This window comes from Tachyglossus aculeatus, chromosome 1 (genome assembly GCF_015852505.1).
Source record: "Tachyglossus aculeatus isolate mTacAcu1 chromosome 1, mTacAcu1.pri, whole genome shotgun sequence".
Lineage (NCBI taxonomy): Eukaryota > Metazoa > Chordata > Mammalia > Monotremata > Tachyglossidae > Tachyglossus > Tachyglossus aculeatus.
Genome location: NC_052066.1, coordinates 128,038,509 through 128,064,963, shown reverse-complemented (window position 1 = coordinate 128,064,963; position 26,455 = coordinate 128,038,509). Strand labels below are relative to the sequence as shown.

The 26,455-nt window shown below is 37.7% G+C and overlaps 1 protein-coding gene across 1 annotated transcript in view; it reads right to left on the bottom strand.

Moving 5' to 3' along the window:
- Positions 1-25,990, bottom strand: part of EYS (eyes shut homolog) — a 136,539-nt gene extending 110,549 nt beyond the window's left edge. The window contains exons 1-2 of the mRNA XM_038745845.1: positions 25,234-25,990; positions 23,199-23,312 (exon numbers count right to left, since the gene is read on the bottom strand). Of these exons, the coding sequence (XP_038601773.1) occupies positions 23,199-23,312; positions 25,234-25,990 (871 nt within the window). The remainder of the gene's footprint in view (positions 1-23,198; positions 23,313-25,233) is intronic.
- Positions 25,991-26,455: the final 465 nt, after the last annotated feature.

The window sequence follows — 26,455 nt, the reverse complement described above, 5'->3', positions numbered from 1 at the left end:
TTGTAGTAAGTATGTTAGCAGTTAGGAAGAAGAGGAAAGAACAGATTTTAGCAATGTCGTGAAGGTAGAAGGGAATCAAGGAGAAAATTGAAAGAGAGGACGTGAAGACAGCAGGAAGACATCACTCCTCCAAAAAGTTTCGAGAGGAATGGTAGGAGGGAGATGTGATGATAACTGGAGGGAACACTGAGGTCAAGGAAGGATTTTTTTTAAGAAAGTATGCAGTCAGAGAGGCAGGTAGAGGACTGCCATCTCAACTGTTCACTTTCCAAAGGTTTTTTATCCGCTTTTTCAAACATGTTCATGTCTACCCCCTCCCCACTGCAGTCAATACTTCACTCTGCTGTCTGGATCATTTTTCTAAATGTATCCCCACTATTCAAGGACCTCCAATGGTTGCCCATCCACTTCCACATCAAACAGAAATTACAGGAGTAGAGGAAGTGTACTGTGGAGGTGATCCAGGGATGCAGATTAGTGGTTGTGGATTAGAATGTCCCTCAATGGAGTGACACGGGAGAGAGGAAGTTGAGTTCAGTGGAGAGGGTAGTGTTGAGAGCACTGATTTGTATGCCAAGAGGAGGTAGTTTGGGTATGGAGATTGTATTGGCTTTGATGGCTTTAGAATATTTGAAGGGGTCATATGATCAGAGTTATTTTGGGGGTATCAGGGTGGATTTACAAGGGTTCTCTTATGGTATGTTGTGGTATGAGAGGAATTTCTGAGGTGTTGAGGGTGGAGACTGTACATTCAATTGATCATATTTACTGACCACCTACTTTGTGCAGAGAACTGTACTATACACTTGGGAGAGTTCAATAAAACAGAGTTTTATTGCCCATAATGAGTTTGCAGTCTAGAAGGGGAACAGTGACTAGATATGATGGGGTCAAGTGTGTGCCTGAGTTGGTGAGTGTATGAGGAGGGGTGTAGCAGAAGTTCATTGGCATTGAGGAGTGAGAGGAGATGGACAGTGGAAAGGTCACTGGAAACATCCACATGGGTATTGAAGTCCCCAAGAATCAATGTAGGGATGGAGAAAGAGAGAAGGAATGTGAGAGAGGTATCAAAATAGTTCAGAAACTTGGAGGAGAGGGCCAGGGAGCAGTAGATTGTTGTGACTAGTGATTGGAGTGAGTGCTAGAGGTTGATGATATAGGTTTCAAAGGAAGGGAAAGAGAAGGCTAGAGGAGGTGAGATGATGCAAAGCAGCATTGGGGAGAGCGATGGTGTGATCTTAGAGATTAAATAATTACATATTCATTTGCAGATTTAGTACAGCATTTTGGTTGTAAAATAAATCTGCAGAATACAAATGAAAGTGCATTACTCTACATCTGGGAAACCTATACACAACCAAAGTCAAAACAGAACATAGAATAGTCATTAAGTTCTACTACCCCAAGGAGTATGCTATTCAAAATGCAAAGGTAAAGGAAGAGAAAATAAAATCAAAAGAGGTTACATAGCTCCTCGTGGACAGGGAATGTGTCACTTTATTTTATACTTTTGCAACAATTAGTATAGTGACCAACATCAAATGGATGCTCAAAATATGCTACCAATAATCATAATAATAATTATGGTATTTTCTTAAGCACTAAGTGTCAAGCATTGTTCTAACTGCTGGTATAAATATGAGATAGTAAGGTTGGACACAGTCCCTATCCCTCATGGGGCTCTCAGTCTTAATCCTCATTTTGCAGATGAGATAACTGAGGCACAGAAAAGTGAAATGATGCCCAAAGTCACACAGCAGACAAATGCTGCTAGAGTTGGAATCCACATCCTCTGACTCCCAAGTCTGTGCTCTTGCCATAACGCTGCTTCTCTAATAATACAATTCCAATACTACTACCACCACCACTACTACTTGAATAAAGTTGGCTGTGTCCTGGTGGACATATACTACATAATCAAGGTAGCATTGGTATTTTGGAAGTGCTCACTTTGTGCAGAGTACTTGGTAGAGTACAACAGGTTGGTTAGAGATGTTCTGTCCCCATAAGGACCTATTCAAATTTCTGTAAATTGCTCTGGTAGAATCAGCCATGTGTTACATACTGACAAAAAAGCTAAAGAAAACTGAAGTGAAAAAAGGAAGTTTAAGTTCCTACACCAGAGCAGCCTTCAAAGAAGCAATAATCTATATGGCAACACAGAGCCTGAGTACTTGCATAGACTTCTGTTAATTAGGCAGAGCATTGTACAGCGATCCAAAGGTTAATAAAGAGAAAGAAAAATCAAATGGGGAGGGCCAACATAACCTCTGGGAGACAATCAAACATTGTAGGGAGGCAGTACGGTATTAGATTCCAGACTAAACTAAAGCTCTCAGAGGTGTAGTGTGTCCATCCTTTTCTATGTTTGTGACACCTGAGCTCCCACAGATACCACATCCTTGAAAAGTTTGTTTAGCAATAGTCAATCAATATACAGTACACACTGTTTACAGTGCACTGTCCTAGGAATACAGTAGGATTAATAAAAATGATCTCCACGATCAAACAGCTTTCAAACTAGTGGGGAACCTCAAAAACACATTACAGACAAGGAAAGTGATATGGAGAATAGCAGATATATACCTAAAAGCAATGGGGTGTTGTGAATTTTAAAATTTAAAAATATAGGTGTCATGAAAGTGTTGACATGGAAGTTGATGAAAAAAGAAGGGAGATTAAAAATTGAACAGAAAAAATGTACCTGGAAAAAATGTAACTTCAGAACGACTTTGAGGATAGGCTGTTAAATGTGAAGAGGGGCATTCTAATCATGAAATTCTGAATATGAAGACTCAGGTGCCAGCAGCAGGAGAGATGAGAACACAGTTCAATGAGTAGGTTAGTTTGGGGGGAATAAAAAGGGCAAATTGGGGTGTATGGGAGAAAAGCATTGTGAAATGGTAAAGACAGTGCTGATTGAGTGCCTTAAAGTCAGTGGTTTGGAGCTTCACACCTTACAAGCTATAGTCAACATCAGATGACATGGCAGGGTCCCAGTAATGACTTCCTATAATAAAGTCTGTCTTTTATCATTGAAACGTGGTTCACCTCAACCCACATGCTCACAAGTAGGCCAAGTGAGGAGACAGGACGACAGTAGGCCACCCAAACAGATGCTCTGTGGTGAGCTAAAACTGAGAAAATGAAGGCAATAATTAGTGGAATCAGACAAAAACGAGCTACATAACTTACACAAAAAGATTGTTCTCTGAAGATGGTGAAGTATGTGAGTTTGAGGGTCACAGAAAGAATATAACTTAATGCTGCAACTTTTCTTGTCCCTTTCTCCCAAATGAAATGATATACCATGGTCTAGTCACTCTAGCTGTAGCTTATTTTAATGCTTATCTCCCTCACTAGACTAGAGTTCTTGAGGGAAGGAATCATGTCTACCAATTCATTCATTTATTCAATTCTTTTTATTGAGTGCTTACTGTGGGCAGAGCACTGCACTAAGTGCTTGGAAAGTACAATTCGGCAACAGAGACAATCCCTACCCAACAATGGGCTCCACTGTATTCTCCCAAGTTCTTAGTACAGTGGTCTGTACTAAGAACTTAATAAATGACTGATGAATACATGTACTTTCAACCTTACCAAATGAACATCAAGAGAAGCAGCAATATTAGGCACCCAACCTGTGGCCATTTAGTTTGTGAAGTGGTAGTGCCTGGAAGATCTCAGGTGAAACCTTGCTCAATTACTGACAGAAACAGTTCATATAGCAGCAACTGTCATGACCTTTGACAAGAAACTTCACTTCTCTGTTTTCCTCAAACATAAAATGGATATTTAATATCATGTGAGCCCCATGTGGAACAGGGACTGTGTCTAATCTGAACAGTGCTTGACACATTCTAAGCACTAAACAAATACCATAAAAAAGCAGAAAAAGTTTGATTATATCCACACTACGAAGTGGGAAAAAATTATCACAGTGTTTCCTCCCTCTCTAGACGTTAAGCTCATTATGTACAAGGGAAATATCTGCTAATTCCTATTGTATTATGCTCTCCCAAACACTTAGTACAGGGTTCTGCATATAAGTGCTCATTTAATACAACAGATTGATTGAAGGAAGTTACATATATCCTCTTTATCACATAAATTTGCAGGAGAATGTGTCAGAGGACTAATATCTTTCCACTTTACCCCATGAATTAGAAAGTCAGATTTTTTTTGTCTTAAAAATGAACACTTGCTTCTGTTCCGTTGACCCTGGCACTTGATTTATTCATCATTTATATTGCCTTCCCGACAGGCCATCACAAAGCTTATGTCTATAAATTTCTTCTCACTGTGGCACCAAAAACATTTTACTTCAAATTTTTGTCCCATATTTAGGTTCCTAAAGACCATACCCAGGTATACCCAGTTTTGTCCCAAAGTGCTATCGCAGCGATGCAGCCTAAGTCAATCTAAGAGATTTTATATTCATAAAATGAATTTGTTCTTAAATTAATCAGTCCCTTATGAGTTGGACACTATTAAAAACTCAGGGGAGTACAACAGAAGCAAAACACTTGTTTGTCTACCACTAGTTTAAATCTAATGGTGGTGTTTCCAATAAGAAACTTTTTCATTCTTAAAAAAATTCCCTGGTATTTTCTCATTTACATATTTTTTCCTAATGATTTTTACTTTCTCAACGATTAGCTGATGAAGTCAATTGCCTGCCATCTACATTAGCTGCTTTTTTTAAAGGTACATCTTAGGCATTTACTATGTGCCACTAACATTGGGGTAAATACAAGATAATTAGTTTGGACACAGTCCTTGAACCACATGGAACTCTAAATAGGAGGGAGTAGAATGAAATCCCTACATTTATCGATGAGGTAACTGAGGCACAAAGAAGGTAATTTACTTGCCTAAATAATATAGCCAAGATTAGACGAGGTCCTGTGACTCCCAGGCATGTCTTCTATACTGCTGCCCCTTTAAATCATCCATAGGAGTTTTGGTAGAAACTGAAGATGATCAACTCAAAGAGGAGAAAATTTTGGAGATAATCTATCTTAGATTTATGTAATATTTATATTAGTTGACTTTTTTAGGACTGAATTTGCCCTATAAGGGGTAAATGAAAATAACCAGACATAGACATAAATTAGACAGAGAGCCCATGAGAAACAGGGAGTGTGTTGCATCTGATTGTATTGTATCTACCTCAATGCTTAGTAGAATGTATGGCACATTAAGTTCTTAAATCCTACAGTTATTATTATTATCAGTTTGTGATCATTTGAGCGGGAGAGGAAGCCAGGAGAGTCACTCCATGGTGACCCTCTCTAGGGAAGTGTAAATACGTAGCTGAGCCAAAGAGAGAGAAGCAGAGAGGACAGAAAACTGGAGAAGAGAATCCTCAGCCATCTTGGAGATGAGCAGTAGTAATCTTGAGCCTGGAGAGCAAGATAGGGAAAGCTCGTGCTCTAGACTAAGTTCTTTGTAAGCACAGAACATGTCTACTAATTCTGTTATATTGTCCTTTCCCAAGCACTTAGTACAATGCTCTAAACATAAACACTTAATAAATACCACTAATGATTTATGACTTGACTCTGGATGGGACACAGGACCCAAAGAGGAATCGGAGGTGATCGAAGATGAGGGTTGGGATACCCTGGAAGTACCGGGTCCAGTGTCTCAGACTCTGAAGAACCAAGGTTCCTGCCCTTGGGAGAAAGAAAGAGAATCCTGCATCTGAATGACTCAGAAGGGTGAGACTGCAACATAGGGCAGCTCATGTGAAAAGGAAGGACCAGAAGGGTGTGAATCCCAGGATGCGTACCAGAAGAATGAAAGGTTTTGGGTGGAAAATTACTAGATCCAGTGAAATGCAGTCTGAACTACACTTGTTTTCATTGTTACCTTGTTAAGAAATCATTAAATGATGATTAGTTCATAAATTGTGGCGTCTGCCTGCAGTAGAAGCAGGAGAATAAGCTCCGTTTACTAGAAAGACACTGGACCAGGGACTCTCTGGGATCAGGGAGGAGCAAGCTTCTTGAAGCCAGTTCCTGCTGGCTGTATGTAGGTATAGGTGAGGCCCTGATTACTCCCACATCTTCTGGAAGATACCTGGGCTTCAGTCATGGATAGGTTGCAGGAACCTGTGGAGCACTGATCAGGGTCCCCAAAACCTGTGTAATAATGGGAAGCTAGACAGAAGATTTACCGGAGTTCAGACACTCCTGCCTTCTCTCCACAGACACTGCCAATCTTTACATCTCATCTAATTTTCTCACATAATCATGCACCATTTTTTCTTCAGATCCCAACTATCTTCATTCATTCATTAATTCATATTTATCGAGTGCAAACTATGTGCTGAGCACTGTAGTAAACACTTGGGAAAGTTCAATGCAGCAAGACAGATCATCCCTGCCCACAATGAATTTACAGTCTTTCTTCTCTTGATGACCAAACTGACACTCCTACACCACTTTCTCAAAGAGCTCATCTCACTTGATTCCTTATCCCTCCTCTAATCTCATATCACAATAATAAAATTAATGTGCATAATGTTTATTAGAAGTTTAGACATCAGCCCAAAATGTTAATGATACTAATAAGGTAGGAAAACAAATCAGCAAACACCTTCTAGTTCTCAAGCTGAATAAGAAATTTTGATTTCCTCACTCACTGTGAAGATAAGTGTAAATTCGACACCTATCTTGTTTTTCACACTGCCAAGATAGTAGTGTCCTTAGTATCTTTTGTGTCACAATGCTACAAATTACTGTAAGTGTGAAAGTAATCACATACATTTTAAATATGCCAATGAGTTTATAGCCCATTTTTAAAAAATTCAATTGAAATGTAGTAATTTTATATAGAACAAATTACAGCATAATTCAGTAAAAGGAATAAATATATTATAAATGAGAAAATAATTTTACTTGAAAGGAGTCAAGTGTGATGAGCTGGGGGATAATGTGTGGAAAGCCTAAATAGTGAGGGAAAGAGTTGATTAATTGTCTTAAAGCAGATGATCAGGACTTTCTGCTTGATGTAGAGATGAATGGGCAGCTTTAAGGAGTGAAAGGATGTGCACAGAATGATGATTTCGAAAATTATTTGAGCGTCAGAGTGAATTTGAATTGAAGAAGGGAGAAACTAAAAGAAAGGGGTCAAAGAGGAGATCGAATAAAAATTCAAGCCATGACATGACAGCTGCCTGGATTAAGAGGGTGGCAGTTTGGATGGAAAGGAAAAGGTGGATTTATAAAATACTGTAGAGAAAAGTTCAGTGGGATTTGGTAACTGACTGGGGTAGATAAAGGTGGAGGGTGAGATTTGGGAGGTGAGATGATGACTTCAGATTTGAGCTGTCAGTGGGATGTTTTGTGGCGATGTCTTGGAGACAACAGGGGACATGAGATTACAGAGAGTTCAAGATTAGCAAAGAAATGGTAGCTGAAGCTGTGAGTGTGAATGGGCTACTTATTAGATGGTAAACTTCTAGAGGACACAAGTTTCTTCCTTTCTGTGTTCCATCAAAGCATAACAGAGTTTCCAATCCAGCACAGGGGTCAGGAAATGTTGCTATTAAATTCCAACATGAAAGTTACAAGTAAAATAATATATTTTTATAACATGAACATGACTTCCAATCTGTGGGTCACTAGTTGAATAGCAGTAAAGATCCATCATGGATAAATTAATTTAAAGTTTCTGGTACTTTGAGGATGATATATTGTTTTTACTAGATTTTAGGTTTTTCTTACTGGTTTAGTTTACATCACTATGTATATGCTGCAGTCACTTATCCCAAGGGATTTTCATTATATTGAAAATTTGAATTCAAAAGGATACCAACAGTAGTCATAATGTAAGATAATAATAAGCAAATTAATAAAGTGAAAATAAAAGGAAATGGTGAAATGCTGATTTCTTATTTTTAAGGATATAGCATTCTTTTCTTTGAACTTAATCCATTATGCTGTGTGTAAAAAATTGTAATCATTATCTTAGATGTAAATCTTAAGGTGTGTACTCTAGAGATCAATAAAGTCTTCTACTTCAATAGAGGATCTCTAAACATAAATACTGCTTTCAATTTTAAAACTAATTTTGAAGGGTGAAAGAAACCTATGTTAGAGTTCATTTCCGTTAAGAAAATATTCCTGATCAAAATATGTAAAGGATAGAATTGAAAGAAAAACTATAGCTTTTGTCTGCCACTGAATGTGGACATCATCACAAAATTAACAAATATTTAGAAAGATAAAATGGAGATTTTTCTTCCTCCAAAAAATTCAGGTTCACACACTCAGAAAACTTATAGGCACTCAAAAAAAGGTTAATCCTGGAAAAACTGTTCTAGGTATATATTAAACATGTGGCAGTGGGCTTAACTTTTTGAAGCCATTCAGATTTAGATATTTGGAGTCTTATCAAATTGTTTTTATCTAGAAACATACTTGAATACTTATTTTGCATTTTCTGTACCTAAAAATGAAGCCCTTTTAGTGTAGAGGTCATTATATAAATTGGAGGAAAGAAAGTGACTGGATTTTGCAGTTGGATGTCTATGGAGATAAAGCCCAGAAAGATATCACAAAGGAGCATGGCATTACCCATGGCCACCTTGAGTGACACAGAAGCGAAAATTCCTGAACAATGCAAAAAATATATATATTATTTAGACGGTGACCTCCATGTGGGACAAGGACTACTACCAACCTATATCTACCCTACCCTATGTCGAAGTTCTGGCTTTGATGCATGTTTGAAATGGATGAAGGACAAGCAGTTATACATGTTCTGAATTGAAATTTGGGACAGACTGGAGGGAGAGAGCTCAGTTTTGAGGTGAGGGATTTGAGAGTTAACTTTATTCTATAAACAAAACCAAAGGAAAAGAGGAAAAAATCCAAGACCAAATCTTGAAGGACTCTAGGAGGAATAAGAGAAGTTAATGAAGGAAGTGCTAAAGGCATGATTACATGATAAAAAATGAAATACATGCACACATATTCACTTAAGGGCAGTTACATACAATGCACAGGACTCATTGATTATTATATGAAGTACCTGCATAAAATTTATATGAAGATCCACACCTTCTTCCATAACTACAATTATAAAATTGTCATAGAACTGTCATTTGAGTGAATCCATTTCCAGAAATTACTTTTATATTTGGGTAATTATCAGAGATTCTTCAGGAAACACTCTATATTGAGTTGCAAACATATTTGCTGAAAATTGATTAAAATGGCCCCGATGTGATATCTGCCAAAATTAAATTAGTGACCCCACTGATTTCAAAGAATATAAGCAATGGTATGATAAATAAGATGCTCTAAGGAATTTAGAACTAGTCATAGGTCATAAGAGTGCCAGACATGTAATCCAGAATACTAATTTTCATATTTGGCATTAATGTATTGAATGGAAGGCATGACAATATGAATATAAAATGCATTCAATTTTATTTATTGAGCACTCAACTTTATTGAGCACTTGAGAAGCAGCGTGGTTTAGTGGAAAAAGCATGGTCTTGGGAGTCAGAGGTCATGGGTTCTAATCCCAGCTCTGCCACTTGTCAGCTGTGTGAATCTGGGCAAGTCACGTAACTTCTCTGTGCTTCATTTATCTCATCTGTAAAATTGGGATTAACTGTGAGCCCCACATGGGGACAACCTGATTACCCCAGTGCTTGGCACATAAGCATCTAAAAATACCATTACTATCATTATTATTATTAACTGTGTTTAGAGCACTGCAGTAAGCACTTGGGAGAGTATAATAGAATAATAAACAGACATTCCCTGCCCACAACTAGCTCACAGTTCAGAGGGGGAGACAGACATTAATATAAATTTCAGATGTGGACTTAAATGCTGTGGGGCTAGGAGTGGGAATTGAATGAAGGGAGCAAGTCAGGGTGATGCAGAAGAGAGAAGAAGACAAAAGGAGGGCTTAGTCAGGGAAGGACTCTTGGAGGAGATAAGCCTTTGAAGAGGAGATAGGCTTTGAAGGGGGAGAGGATCGGTCATATACAAAGAGGGAGAAAGTGATTGATACTTTTAAAGGAAGTATTTTCAAACCAATTATTAAGGTCATTAGGTAAAATACCATATTGATCCAAAACCAAGACTTCATGAACATTTATGGTATCAGCAATAACTTCGTCAAAATAGAAATTTAAATAACTGACCCCAAAACTCCCCTGCTGCAAAAATCCTCTATTTTCCTATTTATCCATTTGTTCTACTTCTTCTTTCTAATGCTAAAATAAGTAATTCAAGAGTGAATTCAATACTGAAAATGCCAGGGCAAAATGAATTCATGTTCTCACCTTTTTTTGCTTTTCACTGTGTTTATAGGCTTCTGCCTCTATTTCTGTGGGCATTTCTTTGTCTCACCTTGCTTAATCTTTCTCATCAGCTTGTTTCTCTGCAGTGTTTTGCCACTTGATGTCTCCAACTGATTCCTATTTCATTATAAAATAATCAAAAATTGTGAGTTTAAAAACTATACAAAAGGAGAGAAGTGAAAGATTTGAAAAATTAACACATAAAGAGGGAAAATATGAAGGAATGGATTTTTTTGCAATTCTCAAGCTTTGATTTTTAAGAAGTTGTTTTAAATCTAAGTTTGGTCTGGTTCTGAAGCAATGTGAGATTTTATATTTTTAAGCCAGTTCAATTACACTCTTGGTCAAAGAGCCTCATTGGAGCACTCAAAAACCAGGAAGAAGTAGGGAAATTATTCTCCCTTTTTCATATAGATCACCCAGATAAATGAGGGAGAAGAAATCCCTATGGAATCAATGTGAGCATCCTGGAAATGTGGAAATTCATGTTTTTCTTTTTTTTAAAAAAAAAACCTCCTGCTAGGTTATGTATTTTTTGTAAAAGATGAAAAAACTTTTCCATGGAAATCAAAGACCTGAAAAAGGGAAATCAAACTGGATATAAGACTGTTAAATTCAAGTCTGAACAATCTCTCAAACCACTTGCATTCTCATCTATATGTATGGTTAGTTACTATGCAAAGCATCTGGGGAGGAAATGATGTAAGAAAATTTCCAAATGACTTCAAATCTTCAGCTTTAGCCCAGGTTTACAGATCTTAAGTTTAGAATGCATTATGGCTCATGCAGTAGCAGAGATTAAAGCAGCTGAACTTCACATGTTCATTTTTACTATATGCACGGTAGGGTTTAGATTTTTAATCTCTATTCTAACAGGAAATTAACATTTCCTAGCATTTTGTTTATGCTACCACTTCACAAATATGCGGCTTACATTGGAACATAGGGAATATTGTAGTACAAGGACTTCACTGTTCTTTCAAATCTAGCTCTAAGGAAAATAAAATGGTATCTTTGTAATGATATCTATTTATACCATGAAATCATCATTAAATCAATTAGGAAGTTTTTAATGTTTGTACAAGTAGGAAAATGGTAACAGGAGAACTAGAAGCACTGTGCTCAGTGGAAAGAGCATGGGCTTTGGAGTCAGAGGCCATGGGTTCAAATCCCGGCTCCACCACAAGTCTCTATGTGACCTTGGGCAAGTCACTTAACTTCTCTGAGCCTCAGTTACCTCATCTGTAAAAATGAGGATTAAGACTGTGAGCCCCACGTGGGACAACTTGATCACATTGTATCCTCCCCAGCGCTTAGAACAGTGCTTTGCACATAGTAAGTGCTTAACAAATGTCATCATTATTATTATTATTCAAAGTGCAATCATGTTGGACATAGAGACCTATGGACAACAGGTCTTTTCACATTCAACAGACTTTTAAATTGTAGTCACCTGAACCAGGCCTTCCTTGATTTATTTCCAACATCCAAATCATTTAAACATGACAATCACCATTAAATTGTAAGCTCCTTATGGGCGGGGGATGTGTCTCTTAATTCTGTTGCACTTTCCCAAGTTTTTAGTGCAGTGCATTGTCCCAGTAGGCATTTAATGATTACCAGTCATATTACTATTTTTTTTAATATTCATTTTGCTAATGTAGCCAAATACACATTTAAAAAAATATGCATTGACAATATGGTACCCGACTTGTCCCTGTAGAATAGATGCATGCAAGCATGTTTTATTATATACTCAGTCTTTAGATATGTTGGCATGCTTTTCAGAGGCTCTGTCAAATAATAATAATGATAATAATAGCAATAATAATTATAATAATTATGGTATTTTTAAGTGCTTACCATGTGCCAGGCAGTGTACTAGGCATTGGGGTGGATACAAGCAAATTGGGTTGGATTTGTCCCACATAGGGCTCACGGCCTTAATCTCCATTTCACAGATGAGGTATCTGAAGCACAGAGAAGTGAAATGACTTGCCCAAGGCCACACAACAAACAAGTATTGGAACTGGGATTAGAACCTATGGCCTTCTGACTCTAAGGCCCATGCTCTATCCACTACATCATATTGCTTCCCATATTTCACCATACAATTGGGAATTCTTATAAAAAGTACGTGCCCAGTGAAATAGGGCACCCTACCTAATGTGACAATGCCTAATGTGGCAATGGTGGCAACAGCAGTATAACAATTACAACGCTATATAATCTTATAAAAAGTACGTGCCCAGTGAAATAGGGCACCCTACCTAATGTGACAATTGCCTAATGTGGCGATGGTGGCAACAGCAGTATAACAATTACAACGCTATATAATCTTATTAATTATATCATGATAAGAATTTGTTAAGCACTTAAGTCATTACACTAAACACTGGGGTAGATATAAGATAATCAGGTCAGATAGTCCCTATTCCATATTCTAAGGAGGAGGGGGAGAAAAGGTATTGTATCCCCATTACACAGATGAGGACACTGAGACACAAGGAAGCTAAGGTCATGTAGTAGGCAAGTGACAAAATTGAGATTAGAAACCATATTCTCTGACTGTCAATCTTGCACTCTTTCCACTAATAATGATAACTGTGATATTTGTCAAGTGCTTATTATGTACCAAGCAATGTGTACTAAGTGTTGGGGTAGATGGAAGATAGTGTCTAGCATACTGCCTGCCCCACACAGTGTTCAAAATCTAAATAGAAGAGAGAACAGGTATTGCATCCCCACTTTACAGATGAGGAATCTAAGGCCCAGAAAAGTTAAACGTGCCCAAGGTCACACCTCTAACCATGTGCCCAAGGTCACACAGCAGGAATATACCAGAGCTGGGATTAGAACCCTGGTATTTTAACTCCAGGCCTGTGTTCTTTCCACTAGGTCATGTTATTGGAACCTTGATACAGCAAATGGCCTACATGTGGTGTCATGCATTGCAGTGACAGGGAAACAAGGCACGTATTGTAGTGGATGATAGTGCAAACCTCCTCTACATAAGATAAAAATTTTGGGGGGTTTTAATATTTCAGTGATCACCACTGAATAAATGTGCATCACCACTTGGAAGTCAAGGATAACTAAAAGCCTAAAAATAAATAAATAAATAGAACAATCGTGAGTGTAAATCCAGATTATCTGAACCAAGAACAATTTCTTCTGGTTTTCCATATAGTCTGTCAAGACGTTAAAGCTATCTGGTAATAATCATATACCTATTATCATAGGAATCATTGGATACACATTTGATAGTAATTATTTGGTATTTTGTTCTTTTCCATTTCTATTTTTTTAAAAAAACAAGATCAGAGCGAAGGTGCTATTTTACATGAAAATATATCTGATTTGAGATTACAAGAAACAATCTATTAATGAAGTAATTAACTATACATTTTATCCCTTGTGATAGGTTAAATTTTAGATAACTATGTTTATGTGGGATTTTCCATTCTTTCTGGGAACATCTAGTCTTGGAATGGATTGCTAAATAAGAATGTTCTCCACAAAAATTAGTTCTTCCTGCCAGATTTATACTGCAATTCCATTCATTCATTCATTCAATCATATTTATTGAGTGCTTACTGTGTGCAGAGCACTGTACTAAGCTCTTGGGAAGTACAAGCTGGCAACATATAGAGACGATCCCTACCTAACAGCGGGCTCACAGTCTAGAAGGGGGAAACAGAGAACAAAACAAAGCATATTAACAAAATAAAATAAATAGAATAAATATGTACAAATAAAATAGAGTAATAAATATGTACAAACATATATACATATATAGAGGTGCTGTGGGGAGGGGAAGGAGGTAAGGCGAGGGGGATGGGGAGGGGGAGGGGGAGGAGGGGGAGAGGAAGGAGGGGGCTCAGCCTGGGAAGGCCTCCTGGAGGAGGTGAGCTCTCAGTAGGGCTTTGAAGGGAGGAAGAAAGCTAGCTTGGTGGATGTGCAGAAGAAGGGCATTCCAGGCCAGGGGGATGACGTGGGCCCGGGGTCGATGGTGGGACAGGCGAGAATGAGGCACGGTGAGGAGATTATTCATTCATTCAATCGTATTTATGGAGCGCTTACTGTGTGCAGAGCACTGTACTAAGTGCTTGGGAAGTACAAGTTGGCAGAGGAGCGGAGGGTGTGGGCTGGGCTGTAGAAGGAGTGAAGGGAGGTGAGGTAGGAGGGGGTGAGGTGATGGACAGCCTTGAAGACGAGGGTGAGGAGTTTTTGTCTGATGTGTAGGTTGATTGGTAGCCACTGGAGAATTTTGAGGAGGGGAGTAACATGCCCAGAGCATTTCTGGACAAAGACGACCTGGGCAGCGGCATGAAGTATGGATTGAATTGGGGAGAGACAGGAGGATGGGAGATCGGAGAGGAGGCTGATGCAGTAATCCAGACAGGACAGGATGAGAGCTTGAACGAGCAGGGTAGCAGTTTGCATGGAGAGGAAAGGGCGGATCTTGGCAATGTTGCGGAGCTGAGACCGGCAGGTTTTGGTGACGGATTGGATGTGAGGGGTGGACGAGAGAGTGGAGTTGAGGATGACACCAAGATTGCGGGCTTGTGAGACGGGAAGGATGGTAGTGCTGTCAACAGTGATGGGAAAGTCAGGGAGAGGGCAGGGTTTGGGAGGGAAGACAAGGAGTTCAGTCTTGGACATGTTGAGTCCATATTGAGACATATTCCATAATGTTGCTGTTTTTATTGTAAGTTATAGTTTTTCTTCAGCTGAGAAGACATTCACAGTCATCTTCTCTGTAAGTACTGAATAATAAAAGATGGTGAGATGGATTATGGACACAAGAGATTACATTTACACATAAAGGCAGTGGTAGTTGAGAAATCAAAGCTCTGACAGGCATATTTTTGATAGGACGTTTCCTGTAGATAGTCCAGCTTCTGTTAAATCAGACCAGATTTTTCTGGTGTAGCATGGATATAAAAAGAACTACTTTAGGTTCCAGTCAGCTTTGAACAAACCTGACCTTCCTCGAAGTCAGGATCCATGATGATTGGGCTAAACAGGCCCAAATTTGAAAGCCTGAGACTACTAGGCATGCGCCCCAGTCCGACCTTGATACCTAAATGTCAGTATGTTCAACTGATTGGTAGACTAGGAAGAAAAAACATTGACTGTACTGGCTGCAGCTGATGCTTCTGAGGCCTCCCATCCTACATGGGACAAAATGTGCTTTAACAAATTCTCCTATCTTTAGCTGGTTAAGGCAGTAAAAACTGTTAGGGGCATTAAGATTCATCTGACAGTAAAATTCATGCAGATTCATTGACTTTGTTTTTAAGTGGCCATTCATATTAGCTGTTAAGACGTCATCTCAAAAGTTAACAGTTTATTTATAACAGCGTTTCTGGATCAGTCAATATCTGCTGACTGTACGCCAGCAATCACGGATTTGAGACCTTGGGATTGGATATTCATTCCTCCCTTCTCCCAAGAACACTGATGCTCTCATAAGCACTTAAGCCACTGCCAACCTATCTAACCCCTGACTTGTTTGGGACTCCCCAGGATGGCAGTAAGGTGAAGGGATTAGGATAAAGACTGGAAAAGAACCAAATGTTATCTGTCCATCTGCTGAGGGAAGATTTCTGGATCTAGTTTTGGGGGTGACTGGAGGAGTGGTTCTCCAAACACTGCATCTGCAGAGAACTCCACCTGCTCGTGTTCATTTATTCATTCAATAGTATTTATTCAGTGTTTACTGTGTGCAGAGCACTGTACTAAGTGCTTGGGCGAGTACAACACAACAATCAATAAACAATCACATTTTTTGACCACAGTGACCTTACAGTCCAGAGGGATTTGGTACAAGCTGTTGGATTTCCTTCTTGTGGATTTGGTGCAAGAGAAAATGTTTTCTAAAATCTAAACTTGCTTTAGGCAGTATCTGCCTTTGATTCACATTCTAACCCACACTTTGGCATAAGTAAAGATGACTTTTAAAATGTTTTATCTTGCACAGATTGTCTTTTATGAGCATACCTTTTCCATTCATATTTCCAGGTAGAGTGGGCTTTAGAAAGTCACAGAATTGCTGACTATTGCATCTGAATGCTTTCAGCACTCTACAACTATGGCCCATCATTGTGTTTTCATATTATTAAAGCATTTCTGTCCACCTTACTCATCATTGCACCATTTCAATTCACTGTGCAGGCAGTTCTCCTGTAACGTTGCAGATGAGTTCTTAGAAAAACCCATGTTCCAGAAACTGTGCTACTATACTGAATTCCTGATCAGTATCACTTCATATTTACACACAACTATTTTTTTCTAAGCCAAATCTAGTTGCACCAATTTAGATTTTGTTATGCCTATAACTGACATTATGGGAAGAATGTTCCCTCAGTCTCTAAGAGCATTCTATTAAAAACATGTAATCAAATAATGTGTTTATAGCAGAACAGACTTTACTGGGCTGCTTGGGTAACCATCTCCATATTGTTCGTTGAGCTCTCACTAAGTGCAAAGTCCCTATACTGAGCACGTGGGAACATATAATAAAAGTACTGCTTTTACACATTCTCCGAATCAAGAAACTCAGCATTTATGAGTCCAAGGCAGCAAGAGTCACACTCATGGATCCATTAGTCAAATTCCTTCCTACTCCAAGTCCTAGGATCTTCTTGATGCTCCAGCCAATGTTTGAGCTCCAGAACCAGTTGGTTTAATGGGTGATAAAAGACAAGTTCTGCCTTACATTACTTGTTCTTCTTCCCCTTCCAGATAAATGCACAGTCTCTCAGTAATCTGTATACTTAGGCTAAGGAATCAGGAATGGAGAGGAAGAGGCTCAGATCTCCTGACCCTCATTCCCGCCCATCATGAAAGGATAAACAAAAATTGTGGCTCACCACAATGGTCTAACCACGAGGTGCTGTGGTGGAAAGGAATTTAGCCGACTTCCTCACAGGAGAGTTCAGGCTATTATCCCACAACTGAAAAATGATTCTCCCACCCACAAAGACTGGAGATGCAGCTAGAGGAGGGATAGCCTTGCTATCAAAAGGATGATGATGCTGGTATTTGCTAGGTGGTGTAACGAACAAACTGGAAGGGCATCATAATGCCAAATTTGAGATATGATATGCTAAATTCCATAAAGAGCTACATCTCTGGCTGAGGTTTGGAGATAATATTACTATTATTCATAATAATAATTAATAATTAGGGTATTTATTACGCACTTACTAAGTGCCAAGCACTAAACACTAAACTAAACTCTGGGGTAGATAAAAACAATCAAATCAGACACAGTCCATGACCCCCATGTGGCTCAAAATGAAAAAGGGAGAAAGAATGGAAATTTGGTCTCCATTTTACAGATGAGGAAGTAAGGCACAAAGAAGTCAAGAAGCCTGCCTAGGGTCACACAGCGGGGAACATATTGTTGGTGGAAAGATTGGAACTTTCATTCCTCAAAGCTTTCATTACTCCTGAAGCCTTCAGACTTAGCAGAACATGTTAAGTCACCTGGAGAGGCATAGTGGGCTTTGATTTTTGGTATTCAACTAGGATACCTTGCTGTCCAGAACTATCCCTGGCTAGGGATGCCAAATGCCTTATCTTTCCTTTATACCCGGAAATGTTCTCATTCTACATTTTTTTCTTATGTTATTTAAGCATCTCTATTTGTCAAGCCTATTCTAAGCACTGGGATAGACACAAGTCCCTGTTCTACACAAGGCTCACAGTCTAAGTAGGAGGAAAAACAAGTATTTAATTCCCATTTACAGAGCTAACCACTTGCCCTTGTACTAAGGGACATTCTAGTGTCTCATACGCTATGCTGTAAAATACATTTTTTCCCAAATATTTATCTATTTTATAATTTTTAAAATTGAAGACTATAAACAAGGGATAAATCTATATGTTAGTCACAGCTTTTTTGGATTATGTGTGATTCCTAGATTTAGTCTCTTCTAAATCTAGAAGAGATTTTTAATTTATTTTAAAATTTTAGGGATGAAATTGAATCACCATATGTCCTATCTTAGTTTTCATTACCCATTTTTTTAAGTAAAATGAACACATTTATGGCACTAAAATCATTTCACAAATCAATTTACACTTGTGATTAATTGTGAGCCAAACTGTTTTATGGTTTCTGTAATCATTAAAAAAAGAACATAACAGGGTCCAGTTATAGCACTCATAAAAAGAACAGGTGTGATAACACTAAGGTAAAATATAGATTTCTAAGGCATGTTTCCATCTGGCACCATTAAGCAATATTGTCTTGGGACAAAAAAAGGAAAGTAAGTCGTGTATACAGAGGCAATTTATGTATAGCAGACATGAGATCTGTGCTCCTATTTCTTGGGAAAGCTTTTTCATTGAAAAAGTGGAAAAGATATTTTCTAGATCCTAAAACTAATCACTTCAGGTAAAATTATCATGTTGGAATATTTGGAAATTTGGTAGAGGATGAACAGCAAGGATTAAAGAGCTTCACGTTTGTTGTAATTTTCAGAGGAATAGCCTTATTACAATTTCAGCTGACCTTCCTCTGGATACCACCTTAGGCCATTCCCCAAAGTGACTGCAGATATAGCAAGAGCGTATATTCTTTATCTGTGAAAAAGAATTCAGTTGGGAATTAGTACTGCTGGGATTTGTAGCCCAAATATAGTGAAGTCTACAGAATCAACAGACAACTTGAGTGAAAGACACTGTGAAGTTTCAGGTGTGTACCAAAAGAAAAAAAATCCCAGATTGTTTTTTTCCTTTTGATATACTTACTGTCTGTCTGTGTCTCTCTCTTTCTCTCCACATTTGGTGCATGTATATATATATATATATATATATATATATATATATATATATATATATATATATATATATATATATATATATGTAGTGTGTGTGTGTGTGTGTGTGTGTGTGTGTGTGTACAAAGCATGCTGCCTATTCATCCAGGATTCCTGTGTTCTTTCCATATTGATGCTTCAATAGAAAACTGTTTTTCTCCACTGTAACTTCATTTTTTTTTTCTGTGGTATGTCTGTAAAAGTAGCATCCACCTTTAGGGAGGCAGTAATGTGTAAAATAGTCTATAAGGCTAATGAGCTTAAAAGCACCTTGTCCAAGGAACACTTATCCTGAAGATGATGGGGTAGAAAACTCACAAATAGCAAAGACTTTTGTGATACTGCCAGGTGGAGAACCAGGGCCACTTGTCAGCTGTGTGACCTTGGGCCACTTAACTTCTCCGTGCCTCAATTACCTCATCTGAAAAATGGGGATTAAGACTGTGAGCCCACGGGGGACAACCTGATCACCTTATATCCCCCCAGCATTTAGAAACGTGCTTTGCACATAGTGAGCACTTAACAAATACCAGCATTATTATTATTATTATTTATTAATCATGGCTGTTCAACTTTCCTGCCATGTGATCTTGGACAAGTCATTTAACTTATTGGTACTTCAGTTTCCTCTTTTGTAAAATGGGGATTCAGTACCTATTCTCCCTCCAACTCAGACTGTGAGACCCATGTGAAACAAACACTGACTCTGACCTGATTATCATATCTGTTCCTAAGCACTTAGAACAGTGCTTGGCATATAGCGCTTAGCACGTGCCACATTTTATTATAATTATCATCATCATCATCATGATTATTATTCCTCACATCCTGATGTGTCACCTTTCCAAGAATTTCAATATCATTATTTTCCCTCTGGAACTGCCACCTTCTCAGTGTGTCCATCTTTTGAATGTCTGTCTAAATTACACTATTTAAACATGCTAATAACCTAACTCCATAAGCTAATTATGAGTAATGATTCAGTCAAGGACTTTTAATTTTAATATGTTCACACTAAATAAAATTTGAAGTAATGTGTCTGAAGAAGTCCCCAGAGTCCCACTACAATGTGAAAACATCATTTTCATCCTGAATAAAATCAATTAACATAAGATTCCATTCATTCTGACCTTTCATGTGCTAAAACACATGTACCCCTATAATTTATATGTATGTTTTCTGCTGCTGGTACTTGTATGTATTTTTGTCTTTATGATTTATATTTTGCAACTTGAATACTTCTGAATTCATGTTTTTCCTATTTATTCACCAGTATATATTTCTACTGCAAGGACTGTACCAATCTATACTCCTTTGTTAGACTATAACACCTAATTTATTGTCTGCCTAGAGTGGGTATGAATTGACTTTGAAAATGTAAAATGTAATTATTATGAAACCACTGCAGTATGAAGCCTGTTAAATTTTCACATCTGTTTCATTTGGACAAAGGATTGAAATATGCAGATTTGAACAAAATTCAAGAACTCTTCAAGAGATGCACATAGAGCCAATAGGAATACATTAAAGATGAAAAATGTCCCTTTCCTCAAGCAATCCATAGGTGATTTTAGAATCTCAATGCAAAAAAAAAATCAGAACAGGGAAAATTATTTCCATTTTATTAAACAGAATTATAGCTATACATAGAACATCTGACACTGACTGATAGCCAATTCAACACTCCTCAAGAGGAAACACTGTGGTATATTAAAACCACAGTAGAAGAAAAAGTGAACTGCAAGTACAGTATTAATTCTAGAAAATAAGTACAAAAAAATTCTGCAAGTTTTAGTAAAAAGTATGTGTTCCTGCAAATGTCTTCAGGATCATGGTAGAAATCAAAAATATTACCAAGGTCCATATCCTCCCTCAAAAAGTTGGCAGTCCCATAGTTATCTCAGAACTTTCCCTGCTGGTGACAACTCTCTGGTTATAAGAGCTACAGGCTTAGGTAACTGGAGAGAAGGAGTTTTAATATATTGTCCCCACTGGGGCCTATCCCTGAGAATCAACACAATGTTTAATCAGAAACAATGTAGTAAGGAATCTGAGAAATTATGTTACTGCTCTCATTGAATCTGCCTGTTCCTTCATCAACTCTGGAGGTGGACTGGAAAGGGGAAAGAATTAGAAATTTTGGGGGATCTTTTTTCATTTATATTTATTAGTGCTTACTGTGTGCAGAACACTGTACTAAGTGCTTGGAAAGTACAATTTGAAAATACACAGAAAGAGAGTGGCTCGGTGGAAAGTGCCTGGGCTTCGGAGTCGGAGGTCTTGGGTTCTAATCCCAGCTCCACCACTTGTCAGCTGTGTAACTTTGGGAAAGTCACTTCACTTCTCTGTGCCGCAGTTACCTCATCTGTAAAATTGGGATTAAGACTGCGAGGCCCATATGGGACAACCTAGTTACCTTGTATCCCCCCAGTACTTAGGACAGTGCTTTGCACACAGTAAGCACTTAACAAATGCCATCATTAATATTATTATTACAATTTGGCAACAGATAGAGACAATTCCTACTCAACAATGGGCTCACAGTCTAGAAGCCCCCTAGACTTCGAAACAACAAAACAAGTAGACAGGCATCAAAACCATCAAAATAGATAAATAGAATTATAGAGTTATACACATCATTAATAAAATCATTCTCTCTTACATTATCATCCATTATATTCCTGGCTGGCAATCCATAACCATTACCTGCTCCTCTGACCCCATCCCTTCACATTTGCATCGATTACTTTTCCCTCCATGACCCCCCTTTTCAAACATTCACTTTCTGTTGTGCTTTCAAACACCCCAAGTATTTCCTACACTTAAGTACTTTCTCTTGACCCTATTGTGACATCCAGGCATCTTCCATTTCCCTCCTATCATTTCCGTCCAAACTCCTCGAATGGGTTTGCACCCATGATTCCTCTTCTCTGCCAATCTCTTCTTTTACTACAATCTGAACTCAATTTTATTTGCCACTGAGTTTCTCCAAGCTCTCTTCAAGGTCACCAATGATGATTCTCACCAACGATTCTACTGCTTCTTGGCCATTTAGCAGGTTTGGATACTGGGACACCGCTCTCTCTGAAATTATCTTCTAACCTTGCCCTACCTGAGATTATATTCTCCTCTGTCCTCTCCTTACTTTGTTGACCAATCATTCTCATTAAGGGCCTCATCTTTCCCTTTGACTCAGGGGCTCAGAAATGATTTCCAAGGACACTAATTTTTCTAAGATTGCTACTAGAATGATATCAGGACTGGGAGTCACATCACAAGACTTGGATTCTAACTCCAGCTCCACTAGTCTCCTACTCTGTGACCCCGGAAAAGTAACTTAACTTCTCTCTGCCTCAGTCATCCTTAATAGTCAACCTTCCCCACAGACTGTGTGGGACAAGGACTGCACAAGATCAATTTGTAATGCATCTGTGACATGTTTGGTACAGTGTTTTATAAAAAGTGCCTAAATATCAAATTATTATTTTTAGTACTGTATATACATCTCTACAACTGTGTAACAGTATTGTTACACTGTATTCTACCAAGTGCTTAGTGCTGTTCTCTGTATACAGTAAGTGCTCAAGAAATAGAATTGATTGATGATTTGTTGCATCTTTGCTTTGATCAAATCAACCATTACTAGGTAAGAGTTCTAATAGCACATGTTTTGAATAAGGCCTTGTTTCCACTTTTTGAGATATGAAAATTACTTTATTCTTTCCTAAAAAGATAAATCTGCTAAAGGCATTCATTGAGCACATTAAATTGAAAATTCCCATGTAATTATAACTGATAAAAATATTTCACATGTAACTCAGTCACATAAAATAATTATACTTCAATACTTGGAAAAACATAGCTGTCAAGTAAAGGCTTGAAATATTTCATTTTTAATGAAACAGGTGTTCAGTTATATTCACCCATATACACGTGAATTTTTTTCCACAAAAATAGAACAATAATTCCCCAAATAGTTTCAGGTAAAGAAGAAACACCTGAATATAGATCAATGAGAATAAATGCATTTTTACCTGCAAAATGTTCATTGCATTCACAAATGAAGGTATTTGGTGTAACATTACTGCAGTTTCCATAGAAACAGATGTGTGGTTGACACTGTCCAATTATTTCTGAACAATCTTTGCCTATGGAAAATAAAATTATAGCATTTTACAAGCAGTTTGCTTATAATTATTAAAAATTTACATTTTTCCAATTTTAAAAACAAGATGTGATTCTGAATTACTAAACTTATTTAAATTGTCATGGGAAGCATTCTTAATTTATTAAATCAGGGTAGTTGCCTCATAAAATGAGTTAGTGATGCATTTTAGTTATGAATAAAGGCCTGTTCCAGGGAACATGAATTATATATACATCATTTTTTTCCAATTCAAAAATCTATTTTAGCAACTTACCCAGAATGAATGAAAATATACTTTATTTAGGCTGTTAGGATGTTGGGTGACTACCAGAAACTATCAGGAGATTATTACAAATCAACATCCTGTTTCTCCCTAAAGGTTTGTTTACTTTTTACTTCCTCCTCCTAGGAATTGGTTGTCTCAGACCACCCATCTGACATCCTAGATATAGTACCTCCCATCTCCCACTACCATTTACGCTGCTTCTTCCAGTTTGACCTGGTCCTTAGACTCACTATTTAAAGATTAAAATGGTTTGTTTTACTTAAAGTAGTTGTTAGCATAATTCTGCCCTCCATGTATTAAACCTGGAAGTAACTGTTTCTAAGCCTCTGCATGAATTCATTCGACCTTTATCCCATCCCTTCTCTCCTGGGTCTGCTCTGCTGCAATAACTGAATTTAGAGCTATCTGATCAATGGAAAAAGCCTAAATGAATGGTCAGGCTGAAAAAGTCAGCTCCATCATATCCTATGAATATAAATTCAAATCCATGTTCTCTGTGCATAAGGGAAATCAAAGTGAGGTTTAATTTTTCTGATCCTCATCCTTCTCAATTTCTGCTTGATTTTCATGGTTATTTTTATAGCTGAGTCTGCACAGTGCAGGTATAATGCCAGAGTACTCTCTTTAGTCTTTCCCTGGTCTTAGGACTAAGGGTTGGGAAAAGTAACTCGATCCCAAGTTTCCTGGATCACTTCTGAATGAGAATCTCCAAGATATTTCACAGATGAGCCATAAATTCAAAAACTGGAGAACAGCCCTGGATGGCGATATGAATCAAGTAGTGGTATTCCACATTCTGCATACTGAAGAGTCACAGTTTGCATAAACAAGCAGCACATAGCTTAAAAAAACCCTCTCACCTGAAGAAAGTGTCCATCAGCTGTTGTATAAGAAATTCTACAAATTGCCCATATTTTTCATTAAAAAGACTGAAAATACTTATATTGAAATGCATGTTTAGTAATTTTTTTAAATGAATACTTGCTTTATTCCATTCAGAAACCAACTAAATGACCTATTCCTAACTTAAAAGAGATAGTACATTCTAAGCATTTTTTCCAGCTTCTTAAACTAAAGAATTGTTCATGATTTCAAAAAGTGCTATTCATTCTATGAACTACAAACAGTGAAGAGATTGGGAATTGGTGCCAATTAGTCACTCTGGTGTTGTTAAAGCCAAATGCTTTACCCTTGCTAGGTTAATCTACTTTTAAATAACACAGCTCCTGCTTAAAAGTCTCTTAAAGTTTAATTTCAGGTGAAAATAAATTCTAACTTCTGAGTCAGCTAATGGACTCAAGGCTGAAGACTCAGATCCTCACCTTGCCAACTAATTTACTTTTCAGCAATATCAAATGTTTCCATCCAGGCTTATAGGGGAATATAGCTAACACATTAAAAGCAAAACAACCATTTATTCAATGAAAGTCAAATGGAAAAATGAAGTGTCATGAAGTAAAATAATCACAGGATATATCACATTAAAGTTAAAATTGCCACTTCCATGTGAAACATTTTTATCTTGGTTCATCTTATTGGAAACGTATATTTCTGTTGTTTTTCAATAGGATTTTAAGAATGGAAAATTGAATTGTTTTACAAATGTTACAAGGGATTATTTGGAAAAACATTTTACCTGCAAATTGAGGAAGACAACTACATTCATATGAATCCTTGTTAAATTCTTCTCTTTTCTTCATGCAGACACCATGATTATGACATGGTTTATGAAAGCATGGATCAAATTCCTGGCAGAATTTCCCAGAGTAGGGTGATAGACAATGGCAAGCATAATCCTCATCCCAAAGCCAACTTAGGCATCTGCCATGTCCTGAGCAAAACAGTCCATTTGGAGACTCCTGGCAAGACTGCGCTTTCACAGTTACATTCAGTCGAAGGCCAAAATTGCATAGTGGGGGGCCACTGGACTGAACAGTGACAAAATAATGTGTTCCAACCCCAAGCCACTGGGCGTTAACTTGGTGTGTTCCCCTGAGGCTGCAACCAAAAAGGATTTGATTGTGAGAATTACTATTTGGAGAACAGTTACTGAAGTCTTCTTTGGAAACATTCATTAGATTTATTCCATGCGATTGAAAGGATGGTTCAGAAGAAATGAAGAGGGAATCACCCAGTTGAAGTTGCAAGGGACAAATCTGTGGGACCCTGAAATCCTCACTTCCCAAAGTACTCTCTTTAGAACTGGTCTCTATCCACCAACAATCTCTGTAGAAATATGTGCAGATATTTTCTGTTAATATCCATTTTAGTGTTACTGTTTTGGGGTCAGGATTCCATTCTAGAATCATTTGTTGTTTACATCTCATCTGTCCATTGGTATCATGGACTTTAAGAAATTCCCAAAGAACAAAAATCATTAATTTGATTCTCATTTTTCCATACAGATTTGTTGCAGTTTGTAACAAGACTATAATAATATATCCTGTTACTTTTAAGAATTAGTCTTCATTCCAACGATGAGGAAGCATTTTCTTGACTGGAAAAAAACACCTGCAAAATATATAAAGAATTAAGTAATTGATATCAGACAAAACATGAGCAATGGCCTTACATAAAAATATGTATATGGTAATTATGATTATTTTACATAATATTTGAACTCATATTGTGGCATTGCACTTGAAGCCTGATGTTGGGTAGGGACTGTCTCTATATGTTGCCAACTTTTACTGCCCAAGTGCTTAGTAGAGTGCTCTACACAAAGTAAGCGTTCAATAAATACGATTGAGTGAAATGAATGAAATTCAGAAACACAAGCATGGCCTAATGGATAGAGCCCAGACCTGGAAGGGGGAACATCCTGGATTCTAATCCTGGCTCTGCCACGTGTCTGCCGT